This window comes from Nothoprocta perdicaria, unplaced genomic scaffold (genome assembly GCF_003342845.1).
Source record: "Nothoprocta perdicaria isolate Ctin4 unplaced genomic scaffold, notPer1 scaffold_14, whole genome shotgun sequence".
Taxonomy (NCBI): Eukaryota; Metazoa; Chordata; class Aves; order Tinamiformes; family Tinamidae; genus Nothoprocta; species Nothoprocta perdicaria.
Window position 1 is genome coordinate 5,776,463 of NW_020454538.1, and position 26,519 is coordinate 5,802,981.

General features: G+C 36.6%; 1 protein-coding gene across 1 annotated transcript in view; it reads right to left on the reverse strand.

Annotated features, from left to right (window-relative positions):
- SORCS2 (sortilin related VPS10 domain containing receptor 2) overlaps nt 1-26,519 on the reverse strand; it is a 383,600-nt gene that overhangs the window by 55,937 nt on the left and 301,144 nt on the right. Inside the window, exons 8-11 of the mRNA XM_026034091.1 lie at nt 22,995-23,084; nt 14,614-14,793; nt 10,052-10,198; nt 8,599-8,701 (exon numbers count right to left, since the gene is read on the reverse strand). Of these exons, the coding sequence (XP_025889876.1) occupies nt 8,599-8,701; nt 10,052-10,198; nt 14,614-14,793; nt 22,995-23,084 (520 nt within the window). The remainder of the gene's footprint in view (nt 1-8,598; nt 8,702-10,051; nt 10,199-14,613; nt 14,794-22,994; nt 23,085-26,519) is intronic.

Sequence of the window (26,519 nt, forward strand, 5' to 3'; positions counted from 1 at the left end):
GAGCCCATATTCCTCTAGGCAATGATGAAATTTGATAAGCCAATACATTATGAATGAAGTAATGTGATAACCACTAAACATATACCTAAGACTCAAGCTTGTATGGATGAAGAATACCTAACATCTGTAATAAAAAATGTGCCAACATCAGTGAAGACTCCAAGTGCAATACTGGATGTGACATCAGTTGTGCCAAATAAGAAGACAAGAGAAACATGCAATTGTGAAGTGAACAGCCTTATTATTTTCCTGCAAACATCACCATCTTCAAAACAGGCAGGTTTCCCATTATTCTGCCCATTTGTCTGGTCAATGCAGCAGGGGCTAGAGAGGGCTATCACATAGTTATACAAAAGGTTACTGTTTTTACATAAGATTGTCTAGCCTTGAGAAAGGTTCTAGTGATACCAGCAATCACTCGGTTCCAGAAATGAATGAAAGCTCAAATCATATAATCTGTAGATTATGTCATAGCAGGAACAAAGCAGGGGTAAATATTTTTAAAATCAGATTCAATTTGGGCTCTGTTCTATCCTGTATTCCTTGGAAAATTGTCTTTCAGTTACAGTCATGCTGCATTCACTTAGGCTTCTGGTATCAGAGAATTAAAAATAAATAAAATATCATTTGAAACTGAATATTATTTGCAAAGATAGGTCAAAAATGAAAGCTACATATCTGAGCTCAGTTGTGTTTTATTCTCAAACTGAAGGTTGTTTGGAGATATTTAGAGAAAGTTCATGGGCATTTTCAAATGTAGTATCACTTTGAATTCTAAAAACACACATAAGCATAGRCCAGGAAACAGGATTGGACTTTGTTCAGAGTCTAACAAATCTCATCAGAGAAATTCAGCTTTGTGAAGGAGGGCTCCCCACCTGCAAAGATGAACCTGGTCACTGGAAGGAGAAGTGGATAAGAAATCACCTTTGCAGGTGGGAAAGTAAAGTAGCCTGGCCAGAACCAAACTGTCATGATGAATGATAAGGATCACAGATTTTCTCCCTGGTTTAATTTAAAAGAAATAAAGATCCGCATCCCAGAGAGTCATTAAAGATATCTCTTCAGAAACATCAACGTTCAAAAAATTGACATTCAAATCTTCAATTTGAGAAGCTCCTGAATCTGAAGCAGGTACGTCTATCAGAAACTTCTTCAATAGTCATCAGAATTTGTCTCAGAATTTTGTTTAGGAGAATATATTCTCCTAAAGAATAGTGCAGAATTTTCTATGGAATTTTTCAAGAAATTCTTACTATAAATGAGAGTAAATTAATAATAATTAAAAAACTACCATAAATTTAAAAAAAGAGCAAGGAGTTAAACATCCACATACTTCCCACTAAAATATTAAGGCACACGCATTTCTCCCTGCTTGGATGACTTCTATTTTCAAACTTATGCAGTGCAATACAAAAATGTACAATGTGAAAAAAAAGCACAATCAGCAAAAGATGCATAAGATCAGTTACAAAAAACAGAACTATCTTAAGTGCAGTTTAGTCACACAAAAAGACATTTGTGTACTCAATTTAGAAGATTTTCATATCTTTTCCTGCCTTTTTTTTTTCCTTCCTAAATCCACTCTTCTAAATCTAAATCATATACTCTTCAATTCCAGCTACTCCTTACTAATCACTATGCACTCACAGGCACTTTTTTTTTTTCCTTTATAGCTTTGTTATGGAGCTCTATAGTACTCTTTAGCAAATGTGTTTTCTTGTCTATACAACACATACTTTGCTTCTCTTAGTCTTATTTTCCTTGATATTTGCACTGTTACGTGTTTCTCTGAACACATATTCTCATGCTTCCGAAATTATCTTTTCTTTGGAATAGCTGGGGATGTGGGGATGATAAAAATCCATTTGCTTGACGGAATGTGGGGTTTTTTTCTGTTTTTTTTTTTTTTTTTTTTTTGATGGTCTATATGTTTCTTTGTATAGAAAATTTTAACAAATATATTGTTAGTTTTGCTCTTGGATAAATGTCTTATTTGCAGTGGGAAACAGCCACAAAGTCAAGTCTCAGAGGTGACAGAGAGAAAGAAATTTCCTTAGGGACATATGGGGGAATATACCAGGTTTGTTAATGTGAAGGTATCTTTGAAAGCTGTTCACCTGGAAAAGTAAAACTGGAGTAAAATCTAGTCCTTCCAAGAACTTACTGGGCTCACSACATACTTGTTTTCAAACCTTCCTATTTAATTTAGATCACACAAGAGTTTTAACTTTTCTCCATTTCAAGAGTCACATTGTTCTAGCTTTAATTTTTTATATTCAATAAAACATACCTTCAAGCACTTACTCTTCTGCATTTGATACATTTTGATTTCAAAAGTGCACTATTTTATCTGAAGGCTCAAGATACCTCATATTGTGTCATCCTGTGTTATAGGATTAAGTCAGTTAATTAGAAAAAAGTATACGTAAYAGCACTGGATCAACCACTTTGCAAATGAACTGCAAAAAATCCTGAAAGTAGTAAAACTGCTAATAAATATCTGCAAAATCACATGAGCATTCAAAAAGTACAAGTAAAAATATCTGGCAGGTTTCCAGGCTCTATCTGTGTGAAACTATTATCATGAATGTTACTCACAGTAAATGTGGCACTCAAAGGATACAAGACACACTGGGACAACTGACACTGCAACCAAGACAAAAAGCCAACACTTAATACAAAGACATTAAGCACCTCAGTAGTGAGGCTGATAAACTATGGGAGAACTACTGAACTTCATMACTGGAAATATTCTGGAATATTATTTCATATAATTAATATTATTCCATATAAACTGGAACACAATCTGAAGGTCAATTTTGCATCTATCTACATGCTACTGCAGAGTTCACCTTACTCACACTCTGCCATTCCCTTCCGTCCTTTCCTTGTTTGGAAACTTTCCTTGGTTGTTTCCACTGCCCATCTTTCAAAGTTTCTGCAGTGTCCCCTATCTTATATTACAGTATTTCTTCTTACTACCTATCTCATCCACTTAGATAAATTTACCCTCAGAATTTCATTTCTTTCTGTTCTTTCTGCTGTGTTTCCTCACAATCTTCAAGGTGCAGTTTTCAAGTACCATTGAAACAGAATGGGGACGACCCATTCAAGTACTCCCCATCACATACCAGGGTGTTCTGACTGATCTGCAGGGCCACACAAATTACAGGGGGCTCTTTGGTGATTCACACCAAAATCCACTCTTTGTTAAAGCTGTAAAGTCCGAAGTGACTCCTCAAGGTGCTTCACTAGAACATGGAGCCTTTTAAATCATTTTAGCAAGTATACATTAGATTTCAAATGTAGCTTGAGTAACAAATAACAAGAAATATAGTGTACTGAAGGTGCTTCAGTGTACTGAAGTGTACTTCAGGTTTGTGCCAAAAAAGTTACCACATCTGGAATAGGTAACCAGTTATAGATTACATTACCTGGGGCTGTAAATGGTATCTTTTCAATATAAGTTTTAGATCTGAAATCTCCTCTTATATGCAACATAGGGCCTTTTACCACCTAGATRCAAAAGGTTTTGTGCATATACAGAAGCTTCTCAAGTTTAGGTTATGATTTTTATCATTTTTTATAGCTAAGTGACAAGATACAGCAGCAGAAGATTCTTCAGTTACTGTAAGAGTTTTTATTYGGCTGTGCTTTTGGCTTTTCTCATSCAATTTTAAATATATTGTTCAAGGCATCAAAAGAGACTCATGTTTTGTTTCTAATAAGCATATGGAAACTACATGCACACAATAAATAAGSGARGGCTAGAGACTGTCCTTCAGCCCTGAGGCCAATAGGAATGTCCTGACCTACACAGCACARGGGTCTGGGTCCCTCACAAGTGCTGCTGCCATTGCCACATATTGTATTTTTGTGAGGGTTTTTCACTTCAAATTACCTAAACTACCATGAAGATTGTGTTGTAGGCCATAAAAGTGTTGTTTTCATAGGATGAAGCTGAGAATAGCACATGCCCCATCACCAGAGCCTGGGTACTCACCAGAAGGACTCCTGATCTGGGCCAGTAGGAACCCTTCCTATGTTGTTACCTTATTAAGGGACGTTACTGATGCCTTTTGAGTTACATTTAGGAAATAAAAGGAAATATTTTGTATTTAATTTTGGACATAAGATTAAGTAGAATTTTCTTTCTTTTCCATTACCGGAGTTCTTAAAAACACTTTTGATCTGTGCTTAGGAATGCAGAGGTAGTCTCCTTTTTGCTTTCACTTCTCTTAAGGCTAGTTTCAAGGTAAATAGGTAAAATAACAGTGTTGCCCTTGGCGAGTGGAGGGCAGTGGGATAACAGACTCTCCTGAAAACTTTAACACAGGCACAATGGCTATACTTAAACATGTTTCTCCAGGCTATTCCCAAGTTTGCACATGCCAGTTTAGAAGTCAGATACAAAGAGATCTGGAAAAAAAAAATGACATGTTAATGATGATTAATGACCAGTTAAGCCTTCTGGAAAAGCAGTATGGCTGTGTAAAACTTAAAGATCCCCAAGATCTCAAAAGAGGTAGGACACCTTAGCTACATTAAAGTTTGTCATAGCTCAGAAAAGTTCCTACTATGTGATACTTATATAGTAGGTTATATTCATTTACAATTTACTACTCATTTATTCATTTTAACTGGTTGCTCATTGCATTTTCTAATGATTTTATATGTTATGTTAGACATTTCTGTGCGAAGAAATACTCCCTCTATGTAACATTTTGATATTCCTTCAAACATGGAATCTCTTCTGACCAGCTGAATTTTGAACACAGGCTAAAACTGCAAAAGAGATGTATCTCCAAAGAGATAATATGGCTTGCTTAGATCACTGTTGAATAATAAGCTAAAAAGTTGTGGTTCATAAACCAAAGTCATAGCATAGGACAAGTATATGAAGAATTTGTATTTAAATGTCCCAGACAGACAACTTTTCTCAGCAAACTAAAGATGTGTTTAGCTGTGGACTGAGGGAGTGACTCACACTATCCGAATCTGGGAACATGTTGACATGACTAGAGAACTGTAGTATCTTCACTCTGAAGTGCACTGGGAAATGTTCTATCATCTCCCTGTTCCTTCATCCTTTCTTGTAGTGGCATCATGGCACGCTACTTTTGTGAAAGAAGCCACAAATTTATCACAATGTGTACAACATATTTGGGCCAGATATGACAAACAGTGAACTCCTTCCCCAACTAATGCTAGCATGTGACACTCAGTGCTTGCTTGTCTTGCCATCTGCACTGGAGGCTAAGAAAATCACAGTAAACTAACACCTGAAAAATCTACACTTCTTTTAACATTTTCCATAGAGAACCCCCTTCACAAGTTCATAGTAAAAATTTACACATCAATTGACACACATTTCATAGCTTGTGCTGTGAAAAAAAGGAAGCTGTTGCCAAGATTAAAATGAAATGTAAATGCAAAATACTATAACATTYCTTAAAAGGAGCAAGCTAGTTATTTCAAGGAACACTTTAATGTGCAGCTATAAAATTTAATATTCTGTCTGGACAATTTATRTATATATACATATATATATTTACAAGCTAAAAATATGCATTCTTCTGAACTATTTATGCAACTTTAATAGAGTAGAATTTTCACTCCTAAATGTGAGTTTAAAAAGATGCGATTTTAAAATCCTATTATTGCATCTTTCCAAATGCTCTAGGCATTAATGCCATTCTCTATTCAATTATTCTTTTAAATTAAAACAATTTTCAATATTCTCAGTGCTCTGATTTGCAAGCATGCTGCCAAAAATACCCTTAAGTCACAGATTAGGTTCTCTACTACCACAAACAACTGTGCTATATAATCTCTTTATATAAAGTGCCTAAACTCCATGTTAAAGAGATTTTTTTGGTCTGTTTGATTTTTGTTTACTTGATTACACATTACTCTCTGTAACACAATGAATGGCATTGCCTTTAAAGTTAGAAAACATTCTCCACTTTCCAATTCTTTCCTTGTTTACATCATTTCTTAGTTAAACATCTTGTTACTAGCATTCATTTCCACACTTTTGTTGTACTTTCAGGAAAAAAAGGTATTTTTTATCTTTTTTTTTTCCTCAGTTCCCAAGCTTCCTCTTGTAAATAGAAACTCTATTTCCAACAGCTACCAAGACTACCTTTTTTCAGCATCTGCTCTTTGTTCTTGAAAACTGATAACTGAAATTGTACAACTTGTTTCTAATAAGCTTTCTCAATTCGCTTTTGCCGGAGTATTAATTGTTTGCTCTCTCTGCTCTCAATTATTTTTCTACCTCATCCTCAGATTATATTTCCATTTTTCACAGCATAATGCACTGACGCCTCACAGCCACAATATGATTAACTGACATACACAGATTTTTATCATCTTCTGTCATTGCAGAAGATGTGCTGTTACTGAATCATAACACTCAAATTCCAATAGTGTGTGACATGGCCAAATGATCTGATTTTTGCATGTTAAGACACCACTATGGTCACCAATATGATTTGCATATGGTCATGAATTTTGATGATCAGGCCAGAAGATACTCAAGCTTGTTGTGCGTAAAGTATTCCTGATAAGAATTGTCAGGTCATAAGGATATGAGTTTTGCCAGATAGGACTGAATACGTGCACTGAATCTGGATGATCTTAGCATCCACAAATGCAAGTCAAAATGCAATTTGTTTCAATTCTTCTACTTCAAAAGGTCATGCTCTTTAAAACTTTTAGGAAGACTCCAAAACAAGTCCCTAATGCATGTACATTGCATAAACATGACCTTCTACTACAGGAAGGAAAAGCATTATTGGGCTTTTTAGCTTAGCTGGATATGAGTGATTGTGTCTCACTATCATTTCCATTCTATTACAGGTTGGCCTGCAATCAAATCAGATTTAATATATTGGTCCAGGTCTTAAGAATATCTGGATGCCAYCAAAAAGGATGCTTAAGGTATGGACCTCAATGCTTCTCATTGCCTAGGGTTGAGAAAAACTATTGATAAGTTTACCTACCMGGCATGATAGGACAATATCACAATGATAAAAATTCTCTCGACTCCTTGGAAAGAGTTAAGTGCAAGGTACTTTTCCATAGCCTAACATCATACACACACAGASATCATACATCATCTCAGAGGCATCATCTCCGCACACTTGCAAAAACAAAGAAACAAAATAATACAAACAAAAAAATCCCACAAAAAGAAAACAAGCAAATCTCAAAATTTCAAAAAACATTAATTYACCACATCAGAATTGTGCAAGAACATGAAAAAAAGTGAAATAGAAGTAACAGATCCAAAAATCCACTGGTTAATTTGCTACTAAAAGGCAAATATTGCATGAGGGAAAAATAAAAACCTACATTAGAATAGTACATCTATGGAATAAGCACATCCTTTTCAAAGGAATTTTTTTTTCTGTAATCATCAGAATACATCAAATATGAATTAAGCATCTACTTAGATACTTTACAGAAATGTACTTGACAAAGGGACTTTATAATTTCTTACTCTCATTCTTATCAATAAAAATGTAGCAGCATTTCACCAGCTAGGCCTCCCTCTGGTAAAATACTTCAAACTCTAGAGAACTCTTTAAACACTAGAGAAAGACTTCAAAATCCAGTCATACCGCACGTAATAGCAGATATCACCTTTTTATCACCAGGTATGCTTGCCTTGATTTTCCCAGTAAAATTTATAAGATGCTAGTGTAAGAGAGGGCAGACACATTGATGATTAAAAATAGAAATGATCTCAGGAGAAGGAGAAGCCCTGCATGTTYATATTTCACCAAAACATGACCTTTAATATCCAGTTATAATCAGCTAAGATATTTCAGTAATTTTGAAAAGAGGAAATACAAAATTAAAGAAAAAAAAAAAAACAGAAGAATTAGAAGTATTCAAGAAAAGTATTAAAGTATTCATATCAAGAAAACAGAGTTACATGAAATTTTTTCATAGGGATTGGTGAACACTGTAATGGAATTTTCTTCATTAACTTTCACTTAACAGTAACATGGTCCCCCCCATATACATTATAATGCAGAACCCACAACTATCTTTGTTGCCAATATGCAAGCCTATTTGCCTCTTTTACTTCATCTCTATTTAAGCAGAAAGAACTAACAAATACTCTAAGACAAAACTCTGTTTCTACTCTTGAAAGACCAAAGGATTTGCAATTGCTCAAATCAATTTATTTTCTGATTTTTTATTCCATTATTCTTGATGGATTTGCTGTAATGGATGGGGGAGATGGCAAGGCTCTTTACTTCCAGAAAAAAAGAAAGTAGGACAAGTCATTCAGTCATTGTTGCTCCTTCATACCACACTAATGGAGGAAGGACAYACACATGCAACAGCAAGGCACAACAGATCCAGCAGTAACAGATCTATCTTAGGAGAAGCAACTATCTTAGCTTTAGTTACCTTTTATTAAATCATTTGATCAAGTGATCCCCTAGAGCAATATCCCATAGGGAAAACCGTATTTTGGCAATGTTTGTAACATGGTCAATGTTATCATTCAAAAGCTAGTTCTGCAAAGAACACTATGCACATTTCAGCTCTTAAAAAATACTATCATGCATTTACCTGCCCCCATTATCAGCCCTGGTGCAGTATCCTTAGTATGGACTGTTCCTGACACGTATGGATTGTCTGCCCAGCGAAGATGGAGGTGAAGGTAGCAATCAGGCTTGTGGGGTAAGAAGACAGTTAAAAAAAATATATAAATTAATACTTATACTTGTATGAAAATGAAAGCACAAACAGAAAGTAGCTTCAGTGGCATGCATCTTTCTAGAGAATGTTTTTTTCCCCATGCAGCAGTTGGGTACTGTCCCTTTAGTCAGCTATGGTCCCAGAAAAAAGGTCTGCAAAACCAGAAGTTGGCATGAAATTACAGTATAAAAAGTCCTTCTGACAGCATAAGTGCTTAGAAAATCCAAGTGACAGCAACAGGTACTTTGCCCCCCCCCCCTTTTTTTTGTCCCAATTTACTAGCTAAAATGATTAAATGATGATAAACCTAATTACACTTGAATTTCTTTTCCAGAAAAGTCATATACAAAGTACTGTAATGASTTTTGGATGCATTTAATCATCTCTCCTTGCTAACCAACTTCCCGCTTCCTGCTCTTTCCAGTGTCACCTGAAAGTCATTATTGATCTGACTGCAATTTATAGCCATATGTCCATTAACTTCACAAGAATCAGGCTATCAGGAACTACCGGGAGCTGGTTTATTCCCAGTTAGCCTAAACTCTTCTAATAATTTCAGAGAGCTCTGGGTCAGGCCCTGCAGGCTTGAACCATGTACTCAAGTCTTGACCTCTTCAAAAGGAAGCCAACAGCACCCCCCTCCAGCCTTCCATTTCAGATATGAGGAGAGGGATAAAATCTCTGGCAGTGGCAGGAGTAAGGGAATTATTCTAGTAATGCAGAGCTCAGAGTCTACGGGAGCAGACAGCCCGTGAGAAAAATACAGCACTTTCAGTAAAGGCTCACAAATAAGAAAATATTATGGGCAGCTGGGACATATAAACAACGTGAAATAACATAATCTCACAGCAGCAAAAAATAGACTTTTTGATGGAATTAACAATGTGGTGTATATTCCCAAGCCACCGTCAAGAATTCCCTTTAACGGGGTTATCTTGGTTTAAGATGAACAAAAATATGAAAGATGGAAACAGAAAAGATATTTGTTAGCTATATTTGTCTGATGAAGTGCCTCATATCTAGATAGAAACGATTGTTACAATTATGGTGAAGGCTGGCATAGAAGAAAATATGTCCTCTTTGTGTTACATTAGGCTCTGAAATGGGGAATGTAGTGCTAAAGACAGTCACGACTACTCATTCTAAAGGAAGACTGGACTAACAGCTTGTGAAAACACTGTTCATGTCATGCAGCTAACCTTGTCTATCAGCCTAGCAGGTAAACGCAGCACAGAGCTCTCAGGCGGTCTAAACTACCGTGCATCCTAGAATACAAATAACTCTTGTGCGCTTTAGAAGAGGATAGGTTAAAAGATCGACTTACAGGCTTGCAGTTTGTTGGTTTGCCATTCATATCAATGTCTGGAGGGTTCAAAAAATCCCAGTCACGGCCTTTGTTGTAGGTTATTAGAGTTGTAACTTTCCCATCAATCTTCTGGTTGGCCAAAAAGACTCCCTTTACACCTCTGACCTAAAGCGTGAGGGACAGTTTGTGATTAGTCCATGGGCATGGTTTCAAAAGGATTATTCTCGATTAGCTCTTCTTTTGTGGCCCTGAACTGTGTACTTCAGGTAGTTCCCCACCAGGGAAATGAATTAGACTAGAAGAAAACAAAGGGAAAAGAAGGACAGGAAAAGTAGAAAAAAGGAAATGGAGAATGGTTACTATTTGTTATATCTAAGTGTATATAAAAGGAATCCTAAACTGTTCATGTATCATGTTGTTTATAACACTAAATGCAAAAGATCATGATAGCATTGCCTGTTGGTACACTACTGTTAAATTTTTCTAATAGATTTTTTGCATTTTTTTTAATATAGGAATCTTGAAAACGTTATACTGCAAATTACTTAAGTTTATGAGTTTATACACGTCAACACATTTACAGGTATGCCAGTCTACACAGAATCAGGCCGCTGTTTAGATGAGTGTTATTGCCAATGTTAATACACCTCCTATGTGTCAAGCCTAGCTTATGTGCTTGCTTCAGTATTTAAAGGTAAACAGAATTTCTCTACTTTTTTSTTTTCCAAACCTATAAGCAATACCAAATATATTTTTGTCATTAGCTATTCCAGTTTGATTGGCAGCTTTTAGTTTTGCTGTATGAAGTTCTTACTGCCTTTATTTTATTTATGTTTGCTTTCCCTATATCAGTAGGAGCTCTACAGATCACCATTTGTTATCTTTAATATACTTGTTAATTATAGATATTTGTTTAATACATTTTGTAGGGCTATAACTCATGTGATCCACATATAGATAGTACACACGTATTAAAACCATATAATTGAATATGGCATCTATTAAAATAATACTGAATTAGGAAGCAGGGTTGCCTTTCATAGTAAATGCACATAACTCATCTGGGGAAGAATGACTGAGGTCTGACTCATGCTCTCAGGCATTTAAAAAGCTTCCACACCGAGCCCCCCTCCACCTGCTTCACCTCCGAAAGAAAGGTCTCTTCTCTTGGGCATCTTTAGTTGTTTTCAAAATGATTCCTATAAGAAAACTGTTATAACTCAAGAGTGCCCAAGTTAATTTGGATCATTTTATAAGCRCCCTGGCAGCAAATGCACCTTAGTGCATTTATGTTCAGCACCTTAGTGCTAGTATGTTCAGCTCCAGCTCTAACATCATCCCTGACCTCAGCCTGCAATTCTTGTGTAAATATTTCTTACAGTGAACACAGTATTAAATATTTAAACAATAATTAGATCAGGGACTGCAACTGAAGCTTCCCTCTTCATTTGTGGGTGGCCTAATCACCTAGTGATGCATCATGAGTATTTGTATCCTCTCTCTCTCGCTCCTTCTCTCATTCTTGCCTAATGAATATTTAATCATGCCATATAATCATTCAATGAGAGTCAGGCTTAGAACACTCTCCATTCCCAGTCCCATTCCCATTTTAACCAAGCTCTAGGGCAACCTCTCATCTCCAGAATATGAGAGTTTAGAGTTTGAACACTATCAGGCACAGAAAGATCATGAATGTGTTTTTTTCTTTCAGTGTCCCAGGTAACTTCCCCACTGCTGCTTTCTCAGATGAAATCTGGCCAGTACTGTCTTTAGCAGTTATATTTTCAATGAAAGGCATAACTCCTGCTAGAAATTAGTTTGTAGGTACCTTTCTTTAAAGGAAGTTCAGAACTATCATGTGTGAAGTGGTGCACTTGCCTAATATAAGTCATAAAAATGATGTGTGAAAAAAAGAAACCTTTGAGTGGCATTTTATCCTGGTTAGTTAAACACCATAGTGTTCAGATGGGTCCACAAAAATACAACAAAAGAAGCCAACTATAGAATATTAGTATGTAATTAAGATTTAAATATATAAGATTTGTGATTTGAGAGGCATAAATAAGCATGAAAAATGAGTATTGTAACTCGTGCAGTTCTTACCCATATGCAGRGTCATATCAGGATCACATATAAAACTATTACACTGGTATGTTAATTTTGGAAATATATCAGTCAGATTTGTTTTTCGTTAATGTTGGCAGCACTTGATCCAGATTTTAACACTATGCTCCTGCTGGATAATCATTTAATACTCTGCCTTTCTTTTTCTTTCCTTCTTTAAGGCACACACTTGGGGAATTATTCCTCATTCACAAATGCAGTGACATCAGAAAAGAAATAGAGTGCAAAAGAGATAAAGCATATGAAAGTGAATGAATGCAGACAGAGGAAAACCTAAAAAACATAACAGATATATAACAGATGCATAAGCAAAAGATGAAAGGAGGTCAGCAAAAGATAATGAAAACCAACAGTGCAAATTTTAAACAGAACTATGTATTGGTTTGAAAGAGAAATTCTCAAATCCATTGAGGATTGTTGCTGTGTTGTGTTGAAGATTTATCTTCCAGATACGAGATACTTGCATTAAAATGTCCAGAGAGAAATCCCAGGCTAGACCAAAAAAAAAAAAAAAARAAAAAGAAAAAAGATCCCTAAGGACTGCTATATGTCTTACCTTTACTAGCTATTATTTATATTGTAAATAAATCATACATTACTTTTAGATATGAGTAGACAATCACATTCTATTCCGGAAGATGAACAATAATTATTTACCCTACAGGCTATCTGAAAGCTGTGGGCTTCTCAATATAAGCAAATAAAATCGTCCACTGACAATGTAAATCTATTTTAAAAAACAGCTTTGAAGAAATGGAATTGTGTCTCCATGCCTATTGTCTTTCAATAACTGTTTATCATCTGCACATTGTCTTTTTATTTCAGCACTACAAATTAATCCACATATCCTTATATACAATAATCTAGAATCTCTCCTCTATTACATTACCAAATCTGCCCTCAGTAAAACTGTGATATTCTTAAATCATTAATGAAACTGAATTAAGCATTTAACTCTGGAGATAAAAGAACAGCCAGGGGTCACACCTCTGTACAAGCTGTTTGAGAATAGATGCTCCAGGTGATGTAGGTAGAAAAAAAGACATGCAGCTGACTCCCTTTCAGCTCTGCATCCTGCAAGCGAGATGAGGAGCAAGGCAGCAAAATAATGATCTCTCTTCAACCACCCTGTGGGAATGTGATTACACATAACGCACTGCTTTGCGATTCAGAAGCCACCTCACTTCTAAACAGAGACAATCTAGAAAATGATCCGTGTCTACACRGGTAAGGACATACCTGTTTTACTCTGGCCTATTCAAAAAGCTGAAAAAAAATACACACAACACAAGGGGGACAAGAAAAACAGTCATCACTTTGCCCCACCAGTAAGGGTCTACTTAGAGCCACCAGTCAATAGGCACCTATAGGCATGACTTGTATTTAGAATTACCATGAACCTTTTCCAAACAAGTCTGTTAAACTAGAWTTTTTTTTAAATCAACAGCATATATATTGGAGCGTAAGGGTGACCAATTTGGGCCAGACCAAAGGTCTACACAGTTTAATGTCCTGATGATAATGGTCAGTTCCAGAAAGATGAAAAAAGCCACAGTGTACATTTTATCACATTTAAATGTCATCAGCAGTGGGAACAGAACTGGTGACACTTTGTGTCATTCTCCCAAAATGCTCTCTTTTTAGAGTCTTATTTTGACAAATGCGCTAAGTTTACAATCCACGACAGAATTGATTAAAAGAGAATTTGTCTCTTACCAAATACTGGTGGCACAAAACACCTACTGAAAGCAAGCAGACTTGCTGTCTAATGAGAATCTWCTTTTGCTTGTTTTTCACTTGTCAAAGCTGACGCACAGAACCCAGCACGAGGCTCACAGGATCTCTATTTAAGCGCCTACTGGCTAAAAATGTCCTAGTCTAAGTCACCAAATGCATCCGTGAGTCACCTACAAGCGAGGAGCTGAACATAGCAGTTGCACAACTTCTTACTTCATCAATAACACACTGTGCTGCCAGCTTCACTTCTCAATATTTCAAAAAAAAAGAAGAAGGAGGAAAGAAGGAAAGAAGGAAAGAAGGAGAAAAGAAGGAAAGGAGGAGGAAAGAAGAAAAGAAGGAAAGGTGGAGGAAAGGAGGAGGAAAGGAGGAGGAAAGGAGGAGGAAAGGAGGAGGAAAGGAGGAGAAAAGGAGGAGGAAAGGAGGAGGAAAGGAGGAGGAAAGGAGGAAAGAATACATCCACCACAATCAACTCTGTCTTTGCAAGAAGTCCTATGCCACCAACTCAGTTCTCAAAACACACTGTGTATTAGGATGGAAAGAAAGAAAATTATAAATAGCAATGAACATTATAAAGAAGAAAAACAGCCTTCTCTTTTTATATTAAAGATAGTATTAAAGAAAATTACTAACATAAAATTAGTTATCATGAAACTCCACATATCACACCTTGGAAGAGATAAAAAGGGAAGCAAGAGGGCTTCTGAACAGCATCCTACCTCTAGAATATCTATCAGGACATTCTCTTCCGGTTGTTTTGTGCTCCGGACATTCTCTAGTAGGATGGAGTAGTAAACACCTTGTGGGTCAGACTGGTACAGGTTGTATGTGTCTGTCTGGTACCACTCCTGAACAGCCACAAATACCTGATTTTCATCCGTACTGATTATCTGTAAATCCTGTAGAAAAAGACAAAATACAAAATAATTCATTTTCCTATCACCTCTATTTTTGCAAGCAATAATCTGACTAGGAGAACCAGGTAAAAAAATATCTAATTGAAAGTTCACCTACAGTAATCTCTCAATTAAGAAACACAATGTATCCTAGCACTCCAAACTGGCTAGTCACTGCCTTCCACGACAGTTACCACAGGGAATGCAACCCTAGTTAATGAAGACCAAAAATCATGAAGCGTGTGAAGATTGTGATGCACTCTGGCATTTTGGGGAGTAAATAAACAACATTTACAGTTACTGACAATTATTTTGCCATTCTCACTTCTCCCTTTTTGTTTTTATCATTTGTTTTGCAAAGCTTACAAATAGCAATCTGTATCAGAAATAAACCATCATTCCCAAATGCGATCTCTGAGGTCAGCCCAATAATTTTCTCCTTGCCGTGTTTCATTCATTTTAGGTTGCAAGCATTACTTACACAGATTTCTGTACGGTCATCACTAAAATTCTACAGAGCTAGGCTGTATTTTTCAACCCAGGTATAGGCCTGGAGTGCAGCCACTGAAGTCTGTGAAGTGCTCTAAAATTCACAGTGCAAACAGATCCATAAAGTTTTCTGTCTATGGCATATAAGAGGAGACACAAACACCTTCAAATACATAATCAGTTACCTCAAGGCAAAGAAAATACTCTATCTTCTATTTCTCCTGAGAGTTTAATACTGTGTGTGAATTTAATGGGATTTAGGTCAGCTATCAAAAAATCCTTTGGTAGTAGGACTTGGTCATAAACACTGAAGATAAATTGTTTTGGGAGGTAATCTCCATCCTTGGGAGATGATAACAGTATATTTGACAAATATCTGTCAAGACTGGTTTAAGGCAGATGACCGTGCTTTGGAAAAGGACCTATCAAGATCCATTCTATGGCTACGGTCTATGATCCTGTGAAAATGGGGGAAAAAGTGCTAATAAAGTTTTCTTGAAATTTTGCAGAAACATATGGGAATGTCACCAAAATAACAGTATTTATTTTTTAATGCAAGAGCTGTAACTCTGTAACTTCTTATTACAAAAAGTATAAAATTTCCAGAAAAATATAAATTTCAGCTTAATCACAGAATTAGCAGCAACTAGAACTGAGATTTTGAATCAAAACTCCTTCTATACAAAATGCTAGACAAATCCTGCAAGTTATCAAAGACTAAGAAACTGAAATGATTAAGCACCGTATCTAATGACAGGTCATATCGCTCCTGTTCTCTCAGTGACTTCTAAGCTGGTTTGTACCTCACATCAGTAGCAGAGAACAAAATTCAAATAAACAGTAAGACAGCTTCAAAGCAATGCTGGAAATATTTGGGCATGTTCACAGGGCAGAATCCTGTCAAAAGACAGGAATTACCTTAAGGTGATACACATTACACAGACCTGGTCTATTAAACACAATAAACGAGTCTGGAGGGTGTGTGTATTATGTTGAAAGAATTGTGCCTTCTCAGCCACGAAATGGAGAGCCAGCATCCAAGAAACTCTTCCTGCATGCAGAGAATAAGGATCCGATCTTTCTAAGAGTATCCACACTACTCCAGAATTACTTGAGGTCTTTCAGCAGGGAAGTACCAACATGATCACCCCAACCTTTTCCCAAAGTTGTGTGCTTTTAATGAAGGTAAATTCATTTTCACACAAGTTTGAAGGAACACCAGATCAAAAGATCAAAATGTCTCAATAAGTCCTAAGGCATAAATAGTCGAGAGAGTTTTCATTTTTGGAGGTGAGTGCTGCAGGAAGGAAAGAAAGAACAACTATGTTGTTTCCACTGTTTACCACCCCATATCACCTATACAAAGTAACTCAGTGCCTATAAACATTTTAATACCATTTTATAGCCAAGAAACACTCAGCCTGATTTATGAGATTACTAACTGTGATAAGAAACCTTGTGACACAAATATAGGATTACATTCAGAAGACATAGGATATGGCACTTGCCAAGGATCACACAGCAAGCCAATGACCCCTTCCTCAGGCAAAATGCTGATGGGCTAGAAAACACCATCAAATGAAAAAACTGTAAGCAGGATTCAGAAAAGTCTGTGTAATGCTACAGGCAGAACCGTGGTGCTTTATCCAACATGACAAATATAACAGAACTTCAAACTCCTGTTTTTCAAATCTTACGGTTTAAAGCCAATGACATACTTTTTTCCTGCTTTCAATCTTTTAATGCTTAGGTTGGGCAATGTATTAACCTGAAGCAAGTGATAAATTAAACAGAGAACTACCAGAAGTAAATGTATTGCATGTACAACATGTGTAAGCACTCAGAACTGTGTAATAGCAGCCTTGACCTCTAGATGCACCACATTTACTCCCCTATAATCTCTTAAGCACAATCAAGGTAACTGAATGGCATATATCCCAAAGATAATCTCCCTAATCTTCCTTTCCTGGTGGAGTAAAATGGTGCAAGGGGAAGAAATCAATAACAGGTTACATTGTGAAGAAAAGAACATCTCCTTGAGCCCACCTCAATAGATTTGTAAGGCTGGGGAGCCGTTCAGACAGACAACTACTACATGGGCTCACTTGCTATTTCTGGGACGTTTCCCAGGGAAGGAGTTTTACTGCATCATATACATTTCTACTTAAATTTCTGTCTTATTTCTCTTTATCTGTTTTTTTCCAGCAGCCACTCCAATGGCCGAAGGATGGAGTAGTGGACCTGCTCCACCTGCAAACTGCTCTTCTGCCTGACATAGACTAAAAGTCAGCTTAAGCATCCATCAGGMGATGGGTGGCTGGGGTGGTTTCTCTGTCCTTACGGAGAAACAACCAGGAGATCTAAAAGCCTAGTGAAATGAACTTCTACATTCCCACTAACTATTAACCAAAATATTACACAGTCAGGGCTTATTTGGTCTGCTGAGAGAAAGGCCACATGGATGTTTCCTCTCACTTCTCCTGTTAATGAACGGACCCATTTAAGGAATTCTAGAAAAAGTTACAGTCAGTGGAAGCTTGACAGAGAGGAAAATATATGCCTCAAAAGACTGATGAATATTTAGGGAAAAGGAGTGAAAGTGATTAAAAAAAAAATTGTTTCATAGCCAAACTGAATGTTGCACGCAAGATGTGGAGGTAAACTTGCCGTCAAAAAAGTGACGTATGTCAGARAGCTGGCAAAGACGACCTGGGCCTATTTTAGAGCCCCTCAGAGGAGTAAGTCTCACCTGCAAAAGCTGACTGCACATGATGGTACTTTGCAAAGACAAAAATGTTGGTTTGTGACAACAGTTTTACAGCAAGCAACACAGAGGAGTTYTACTTTATGTTTTGAACTAGTTTTTAGTTTCAGGAATACCAGTTTAAGCTTCTGTTGACAGAGGAGTACTAGGTAGTACTCATAAAAAGAATATATACAGGAGGTAAAAAATGAGATGCATATTACCACTAAGAYATTAAATAAACTCAGTTATTTCTAAGGCAATAGTATTCTTTTGTCTTTTCATTTGGCCCCTGTATTCTCTTCTACCTAAGTTATCTGAAAAATTCTATATCATTGCCTGTTTCACAAGATAGAAAAGATACAGAGATCACAATAGATAAAAAAAAAAAAAAAAAAGGCTTTTCCCACAGCATGTTTTCAGAGTTAAATATTTTACTTTCTGAATTGCAGTAGGATGTAGCTGCTGAAGCAGCTCTTTATTAAACTTTTGTAGCTGGCATGAACCAGTGAATGCCTTGATTCAATCCACAAAAGCAGATCATTATCAATTGAAATGTATCAGTTGATTTATCAGAGTTGAGACAGGAACTCAGAATAATTATTTCTTCAGAGTTATGACAGTAAAATTAATATAACTTCTAGATCATTTTTGGTTTGGTGAAAATCTTTTGTTAACATGTTGTTAGCAGTACTTGGTGCTCGAATTATCAGAATTGACTTGYTCCCAGTTTTACACTTAATCACTTTATGGTAAGACTTAGAACCCTAATAAATGGCAGAACCTTCTCAAACCCATACCTCTCTGAGAAGTGAATCAGAGCTACAAGGAACAAGCCTGCAGTATGAATGTGATAACCCTCCYAACGAGGCTACATGTCACAGCCCCCAGCAGAACTGTTCCTCACAAGAGCTGCTGCTGCCAAAATCCCTGCTCTGCATTGAAAATTACTAATCCCACATCTCTGGATCCCCCTGGAAGACACTTGTGTTGAYTAGTCAGCCATCTCACGACACATATGTAACCCTTTTGCTTTTGATTTTAAGCTGGATTTGATATTCACTTCCTAGAATTTATTCACCTCAGTTCTAGCTTTAGCATCAGCGAACAAGCAATTTCAGTAAAACTTTACATAGGCTCAGTATAATAGTCAACCTAGCTTAAAAGAATAGCTCTACATTTCCTGTACTGTTTTGGGGAGCTTTCTGGCAACCTTTAACACTGATGCTACCAACTTCTGTTACTGTTTTGACTGGTAGCAGTAAACACATGAGTTCTGCAATTCAAAGGACTGTCAATACCAAAATGCTAGAAAAAATCTCTAAACAGCAGAATAAACATCCCCCAAAAAATAGACTACCAATCATTAGATGGCCCTCATTGGCTCTGKTTTTTTTTTYYTTKKTTTTTTTYYTTTTTTTTTTTYCCCCAAATAAATGCATATCTTCAGTGTGTTACAAAAAGGTGATCTAAGGGAACTGCAAAGTTGGAGCCTAAAAGACATAATGAATAAAATGACACATAATAGTAGTAAAATTTGCCTCGAAATTGCTTTTAGCTACACTGACAACTTTTCATTTATAAGCAAGAAGGTCCTGAAATATTCTCCAAATACATACTAACATATACTTCTCCAGGATTTTGCTTCAGAGTATATTTGAACAAATTCAAGTGAAAACCTAAATACAAATGTTACTAAAAAGAATTGATTTTGAGGGCAGAGTKTCAGCTTCTGTATGTTTGAAGAAAAACATCAAACAACTTCTTTAATTACTCAGGTTTAAAATGCTCATTCTATGTTCATGAATAAAATCAGAGTGAAACACAGCTGCACTGAGAAAGATTAATACCTGAAGTGCCCACCATTATTTCCTTAGGCTTGGACTTGATGATCCAGCTTACTGCTCCTCATGTTATTAGACAAGTCCATGATCAGCCTGTGGCATTTTCTGGCTTGTCCACAGTTTTCCATTGCCTGTACTTGCCAGAATCACTATTCCGGACCATGACGTGCAGCGTTTTGCAGAGACCATTTGGAAAGAGATTTTTTGAGGCCTCATTCAATTTGATTGAGAAAAGAAATAAAAACCACTTTAGACCCGCTTAATATCCCGATTAGGCAGAACTGACTACATATACAAACTCAAACTCAGTTATTTCAAACAAACTTTAAAGCTTTAAAATAATTTCTTGTAAATTCTTTCATTCTGTTTATCTCCTTACACCACACAAGTAGCAACTGGATGTCATGGGTCCTCAAAGCACTGTTGATTTGCTGGTGCCAATATCCCACTTTTTTGCAAAATTTTCTCAGTATTTTCCTCATATTAATCTTTCCCTTCAGCTCAAACTAGATTGGAATATGCATTTCTACTGCACTCTGATGATTCTCATTAAAATATGGTGGGATCAAAGAATTTCAGAGTTGTGTTCTCATTTATTTCATATTCACTATCTGCAATACAATGTAAAAGGTAGTAAAACACTTTTAAAAATATATCTTTCACAGAAGAGGTTAAAATCTCTCACATTCACTACTGTTCTAGTGGATGTCTGGCTTCCAGGCCCTCTTGGTGAATTTTTCAGCTCTGTTGTGTGCAGATACCAAAGAAACTTTTCTTGGAGGCATCATCAAAATGCTAAAGAGATGCAGTTTATTTCGTTCCACTTACTGGGTAGTGCCTGAACTAGGATCAACACAAAAACATTGTTTTCCAAACGACACAGTCATCCTGTTTCTGGCTTTCTATTGACTCTATCCAAAATGAAACCATTAACTTCTAATTTATTTATTCAGTCAAGCCTGGAGCTAATCTGCTTTAGCAGGGAAAAAAAACAAATAAACAAAAAAACATATTTTCCAAGACAAAGAATTTAGCATGCAGTACTATTTCAAATAATCTAGACTAGACAAATACAAGTGAGTTATGCCAGACATTTTTTGAGTATGTCAGAAATGGTTATTAATATGCACTCAGCGAGATCATCTACCCAATAACTGAGCACAATTTGTGGATTAATGGATTTTAAGGCTAGAAGATTAGTAGATCTCTTATTTTGCTCTCTGGTATCTTTCCAACCACTGAAATCCTAACAATTATTTCCGCATACTTTTAAGATGAAGGAGGAGCAAATAATGTATATGTATGTATGGTTATAGCAAATCTTCCAGAAAAGCAGTCAGTTATGATTTGTAAGCTCCAAAAGTAGAGTATCCATCACTTTCACTGGCACTTTTTCAAATGCTTAATCACCAAGAAGTTATGCTGAGTTCCTAATTTGAATGTGTCTGGATTCAGCTTCCAGCTCATGGGTCTGTCTGTCTTTACTAGAATTTTTAAGCAATAGCTTAATAGAGTTTTCTCTCCATGGGGAGGCTTCTTCACTGCAATCAGGTTGCCTCCCAATTTTCCTTTTAAAAAGCGAAGTTGTTATTTTTTTTCCAGAAATATTTTCCACTTAGATTGCTGCACTGGTTTTGTTTTAACATAGTCCTGCAAAGATAAGATAGGTTACAGGAGATGGCAATAGAGTGGTGGAAATAAACTGATGGTAGCAATTTTCTTAAATTTGTTTTGCTGCCAAGAAAAGCTACRTGTGATACATCTCCCAGTTCCTTACTATGCACCTTGTCTCCAGCTCTGAACTGCTGTTCTTCACAGCTGAGGCAAGTTTGGGTGTTTTAAACACAGATGCCTACAAGAAGTGGACAATATTCTTATACAAACCTGAGCTCTGAAAGTCTCCATCCATTTACTGTAATATGTCAGAGAGCTACATCTTTACCCAAATAACTTGTCTTTTACTAGTACAGTGCCAGTGTAATATTGATATTAAAGTGATCTGTGCCATTAAGGAAGTTGCATGCATCCAATTTCCTATAAATAATTTACTCTGCCCAGGCCAACGTTGCCCAGGCCAAATGTGGCAGATCGAGGAGAATGAGATTGAAATTGCAACAGAAAAGTGTGGATTCCTGCACACCCCACATGGAAGTGAACGAAGAAATGTCCCGTTCTCTCATGGCTTCTCCCTTCCCTCTGCCCAAGGACAAGCAGTGCCACATACGCTCACATTTGTGTYGAACTTTTGGTGCATGGAACCATTTCCTGCCATTCTGGACCCATCAAGAGACAGTCTTGAGTGACTCATGGCCTCCTTCCACCCAGAGTCCCATCAGCTCCTGCCCTCACACCCTGCTGTTCAGGCCCCAAACAAACCCCAGCTCCCTAATACATCCTTTATCCCTGTGAAATTGATTATTAAACCCCTATATATCAGTATACATCTCTGTTATTTTCACGTTTTAAACTGTATAATCTCCTGTGGTTCTCCTAGTTACAGATTCCCTCAAGAGACCATAAGGGCTGCTTTGAAGGGCTTAAAATTCTTGAAGTAATTACGTGGTTGGGTTGATACATTTGCTTGCCCTTGGTTAAACATTTCTTGGCAAAACAAACAAATAAATAAATATAGAGCTATTCGCATAATGCTGCTGGGAGCACACAGATATTTCAGATTCTTGTTCAAATAGTATCCAAATATTTAATTTCAGTGTTGTTTTTTTTTTAAAACATGTCCGATATACTTAAAACTAGATCTCAGACTGCCACGTAGACCAAAAAAATAACAAAGGTGAAGGAAAAAATAAACATTAAACCCATTCCTTGCTTTGTAATAATAACAAGAAAACAAGGATGTCCTCAACTGCCCTTCATTAGTAAAACACAGACTTAAACAACATGCAGAAAACCAAAAGTTCTCAGTTACTCCTGTTATTCAGCAAGTAACAGCAGATGGTGGCAGGGAGGTTGCAGGGGACCTCAGGAGGTGGCCTATGTTTGGGGCAGGGTGGCACCTTACCGTGTAAAATTGTGATCTCAGAGCAATGAGGTTTTAAAAAGGCAAAGAACAAACCCAACTGACGTAAGAGGTTGACTAATAAAAGCAGAAGCACATTGKGCACACTTACTTTTGGCAATGCGTATTTTGGTAACTTCATCTGCACGAAGCCATTTCGACGGTAAGACACGTAATACCTGGTCCGGTTTGCTGATGTTGTCTATAGAAAGAAAAAATGGAATCCTGTGAGAGCTTATGTCACATCTAAAGAGTCTGCTATGGCAGATATTTTAAGATATTTTATTTTTTTACCTGTAAACTAATTACAGAGATATGACTTTTACCAGCAGCAAATACCAGGCATTTCCAGAGTAAGTGATATCCAACAGCACTACTCAAAACCAAAAGTCAGTGTAAGATTTATGTACAACATTATGAATCACTGTTGGGCTAATTTTTTCTTCACAGAATGAAACATTTCCCAGTGAAAGTCCTTGACATATAGCATGGAAGATGATGATGCAATTCTAAAGCCATTAGTCAAACAGTTAGTCTGAAAATCAATTAAATGTCCTGAATTTCATGCTGTTCATGAATTTCATAGATGGTTAAAACACATATTTCAGCTGCTTTCTTGTGTGTAACTGAAGATAAAATTAGGTCTTAGGTAAAACACCTGGAGTTCTCTGAAAGTTTTCACCCAAAGAAAGCCATATAGAAATATGCATTAAAGGAAGAGTAGTGTAGACATTATCCATTAGCATTTTTCTCAAGTTCTCTAATCAAAAAAAATCAATGTAAATACTGTTCCAAAGTCTCAAGACTCCAAAAAAAAAGACTGATGAAAATGCTCATGCAATGGCGTCTCTAGGTTTTTCCCGTCACAGAGAAAATGCCAAAATCTGTTCTGGTATTACTCAGCTCATCTTCAAATAGGCCTCCTGAATACCAAAAAATAAGATTAGCAATGGTTTCAGTCTTTAATAAATACTATTTCATATTTCTTTCAAACTTTTTTTGTCAGGCAGATCAGCTGGATATCAGCTTTTTATCCATTTTCTCTTGGTTGATAAAAGGTCTCTGCTTTACAAGAATGTTCTGATCAAAAAAGAAAATGGAAAAATAAAATGCATAGAATTYTTCTCTGGTTGTTACCATGATAAATCAGTTTGTGAAACAGAAGCATAAACAGATTAATCCCCTTACTTTCACTTTGAAAATATATTTTGACTCCTATTTCCTATCTCATTGTTTAAATAAAAAGGCTTAGACTTTATTAATTACAACTGAATGACCTGAATAATTACTCAGAGTTTCTTTTCTGTCTTTTCTCAAAGCTTATTCTGGTTGAACAGGAAAAAATAAAATGACCCATCTGACAATGACAATGACATAGTGACAAGAAAAAATATTTTTATAGCAGTTTTTCACTTCCTTTACAAATATGGACCTTGTCTATTTCTAGCAGTCAAACAAAATTTTACAAGAACTGAAGGAATTCTTTGATACAATATAACTCAGTTTAAGAAGCTGCCACAAATCCTTCTATATTAATTTTTTTCTACTTCAACTTCACATATAGGTCACATCAGAGCAAAGGAAGTAGGCAAACACAGCAGACTGGTGGTAGCATCAACAGAAAGGTAGTAACTCAATGTCATTTATAAAAGAAAGACTAAAAAGAAAAATGAATCTCATTCAGGGAAGACACGTCAAACACAGATTCCTTGTGGTTTCCATCCTACCAAAAAGAAATATAAAATCAAAGTTTTGCAGTTAATTGCTAGGTAAAACTCCTGGTTAAAACATATTTTATTTGCACAATAAACAATATTTGATGGTAGGCTATCACACACTTGCAGTATGTGCTATAAAAAAAGGAACCTGATTTGAGAAACAGCCTATGCTGAAGCATTCAAACTTGACTATGCTTGGTAAAAATAGAGTTGATACATGACAGCCTGAATATTTTAAAGATGCCAAAGTATTTAACACTAATCATTTTCATTCCTCCTTTAAACCAATCTCCTTTTGTGTAGCAGAGAAAATGCGATGCCCTTTTGCAATGTGATTTGTTAAATGATAGATTGAAGCTGAAAGCTCACTATTTATTTAATTGATGTTAAATATCAGTCTTATCCATCTTACCATAGCCTTCATGTTCATTATGCACTTATTTTATGTCACTCATTTCAAATGACTAAAGATGATTCAAGGCAGCAGAGAATCAGAGTTGAAGCCTTGCCCAGCCTCATCAACGTTAAAGGCTGGTCTGTGCTTAAAACAACGTCAAAACTTTAATCCTTCTCCTAAAATGGCCTCTGAAAAAGCCTGTCCTGCATCGCACCTCAGGGCTGGCTGCACTTCAGCAACAACTAAAGGATTCCAGAGCCCTCTTCTATCCTCTGCTAATACAGACACGGCCAACTATAAACCCATTTAGCAACAAATGAGATTTCTATTAAATTACTGTGATTTATTGCAGCTATGTCTGAAAGTAAAAGACTAAAGATGTTTCCGCTTTATGTAGAATATGTGCACATCTCCTCTATTAACATGTCTCAAATCTCCAGAGACCAAGCAACATTATCAATGGCGYAGTTTTGCTAGCAGAGGTCATCCATCACTTTATGTGCGTGTTTCCACGTTGCACTGCCATTTTGCATCTGCTAAAGTCTGGCATTGGACAGAATAACAACTCCTGATGCAATTRTACAAGATGTCCAGCAAAACACAGATGCGTGAAGAGGAAGCAACCTGTGTTTTGCTGAGCCCAGCAGTCTGGAAGGTGACGTGGTGAGCAGCAGTTCTCACCATCTACTAACGGTGAAATGGATTTCAAAATGTGCCTGGTGGGAGCTMCAGATAATGTCACCTTTCAGCAAAATAGCTGCCAAGCAGTCTAGACCTCAGCTGAGAATGCCTACTTTATTCAAAAATACTTTTCCAAATCCATTTTGCTGTTTCTTTGTGCTCCTGACTGTTCCAGGCCACATGGGGCTTTGAAACTGCTGCACTCAACAAGCGGAGGACAAATGCTTTGTACCAATTTGTACCAATTTACAAAACCTTTTGGAAGAAACAGCCACAAGGTGGAAAAGCTAAAAATAATMATAATTTTTTAAAAAGCCAATCTAATCCTCCAAGGCAGTCATGTAGAGAGTTCACAACTCCCTTTCCTGCAAGGGTCAGCAAATAGACAAGCCTTACAACAATCAAGCCTTATCAAAGTAAGTGAAAAATAATAGGCAATCACTGAGAAAAGGAACTTCCCTAGGAAAATCTTAAAACCAGATAGACATAATCTTTCTCTGAGAATTCTGCAGCTCTCAGATTCAAACTTCTTCCATCTATATAAAAACAAATTTTCAGTTGTGACCAAGATGTACTTGGTGCCATAAGGCTGCCAGAGYTACAATCCCTGTTTTTGCACTCAGGTCTTGCAGCTTGGAAATGAAATAGCACCAATGTAATCTGGATTAGCTCAAGCTGCTCTAAACTCCCTAGCTATGGTGATTCCACCTTTTCGCCTACTGAGACAGTTGTGTAATTCTTTCCATAACAAAGCCTCTTCATAGAGTTAGTTAAAAGAAGGAGCTGAGACACCAGTCTGTCTGTGGATTTTCTAGGATACTGTTTTCAGGGACCTTTTTCC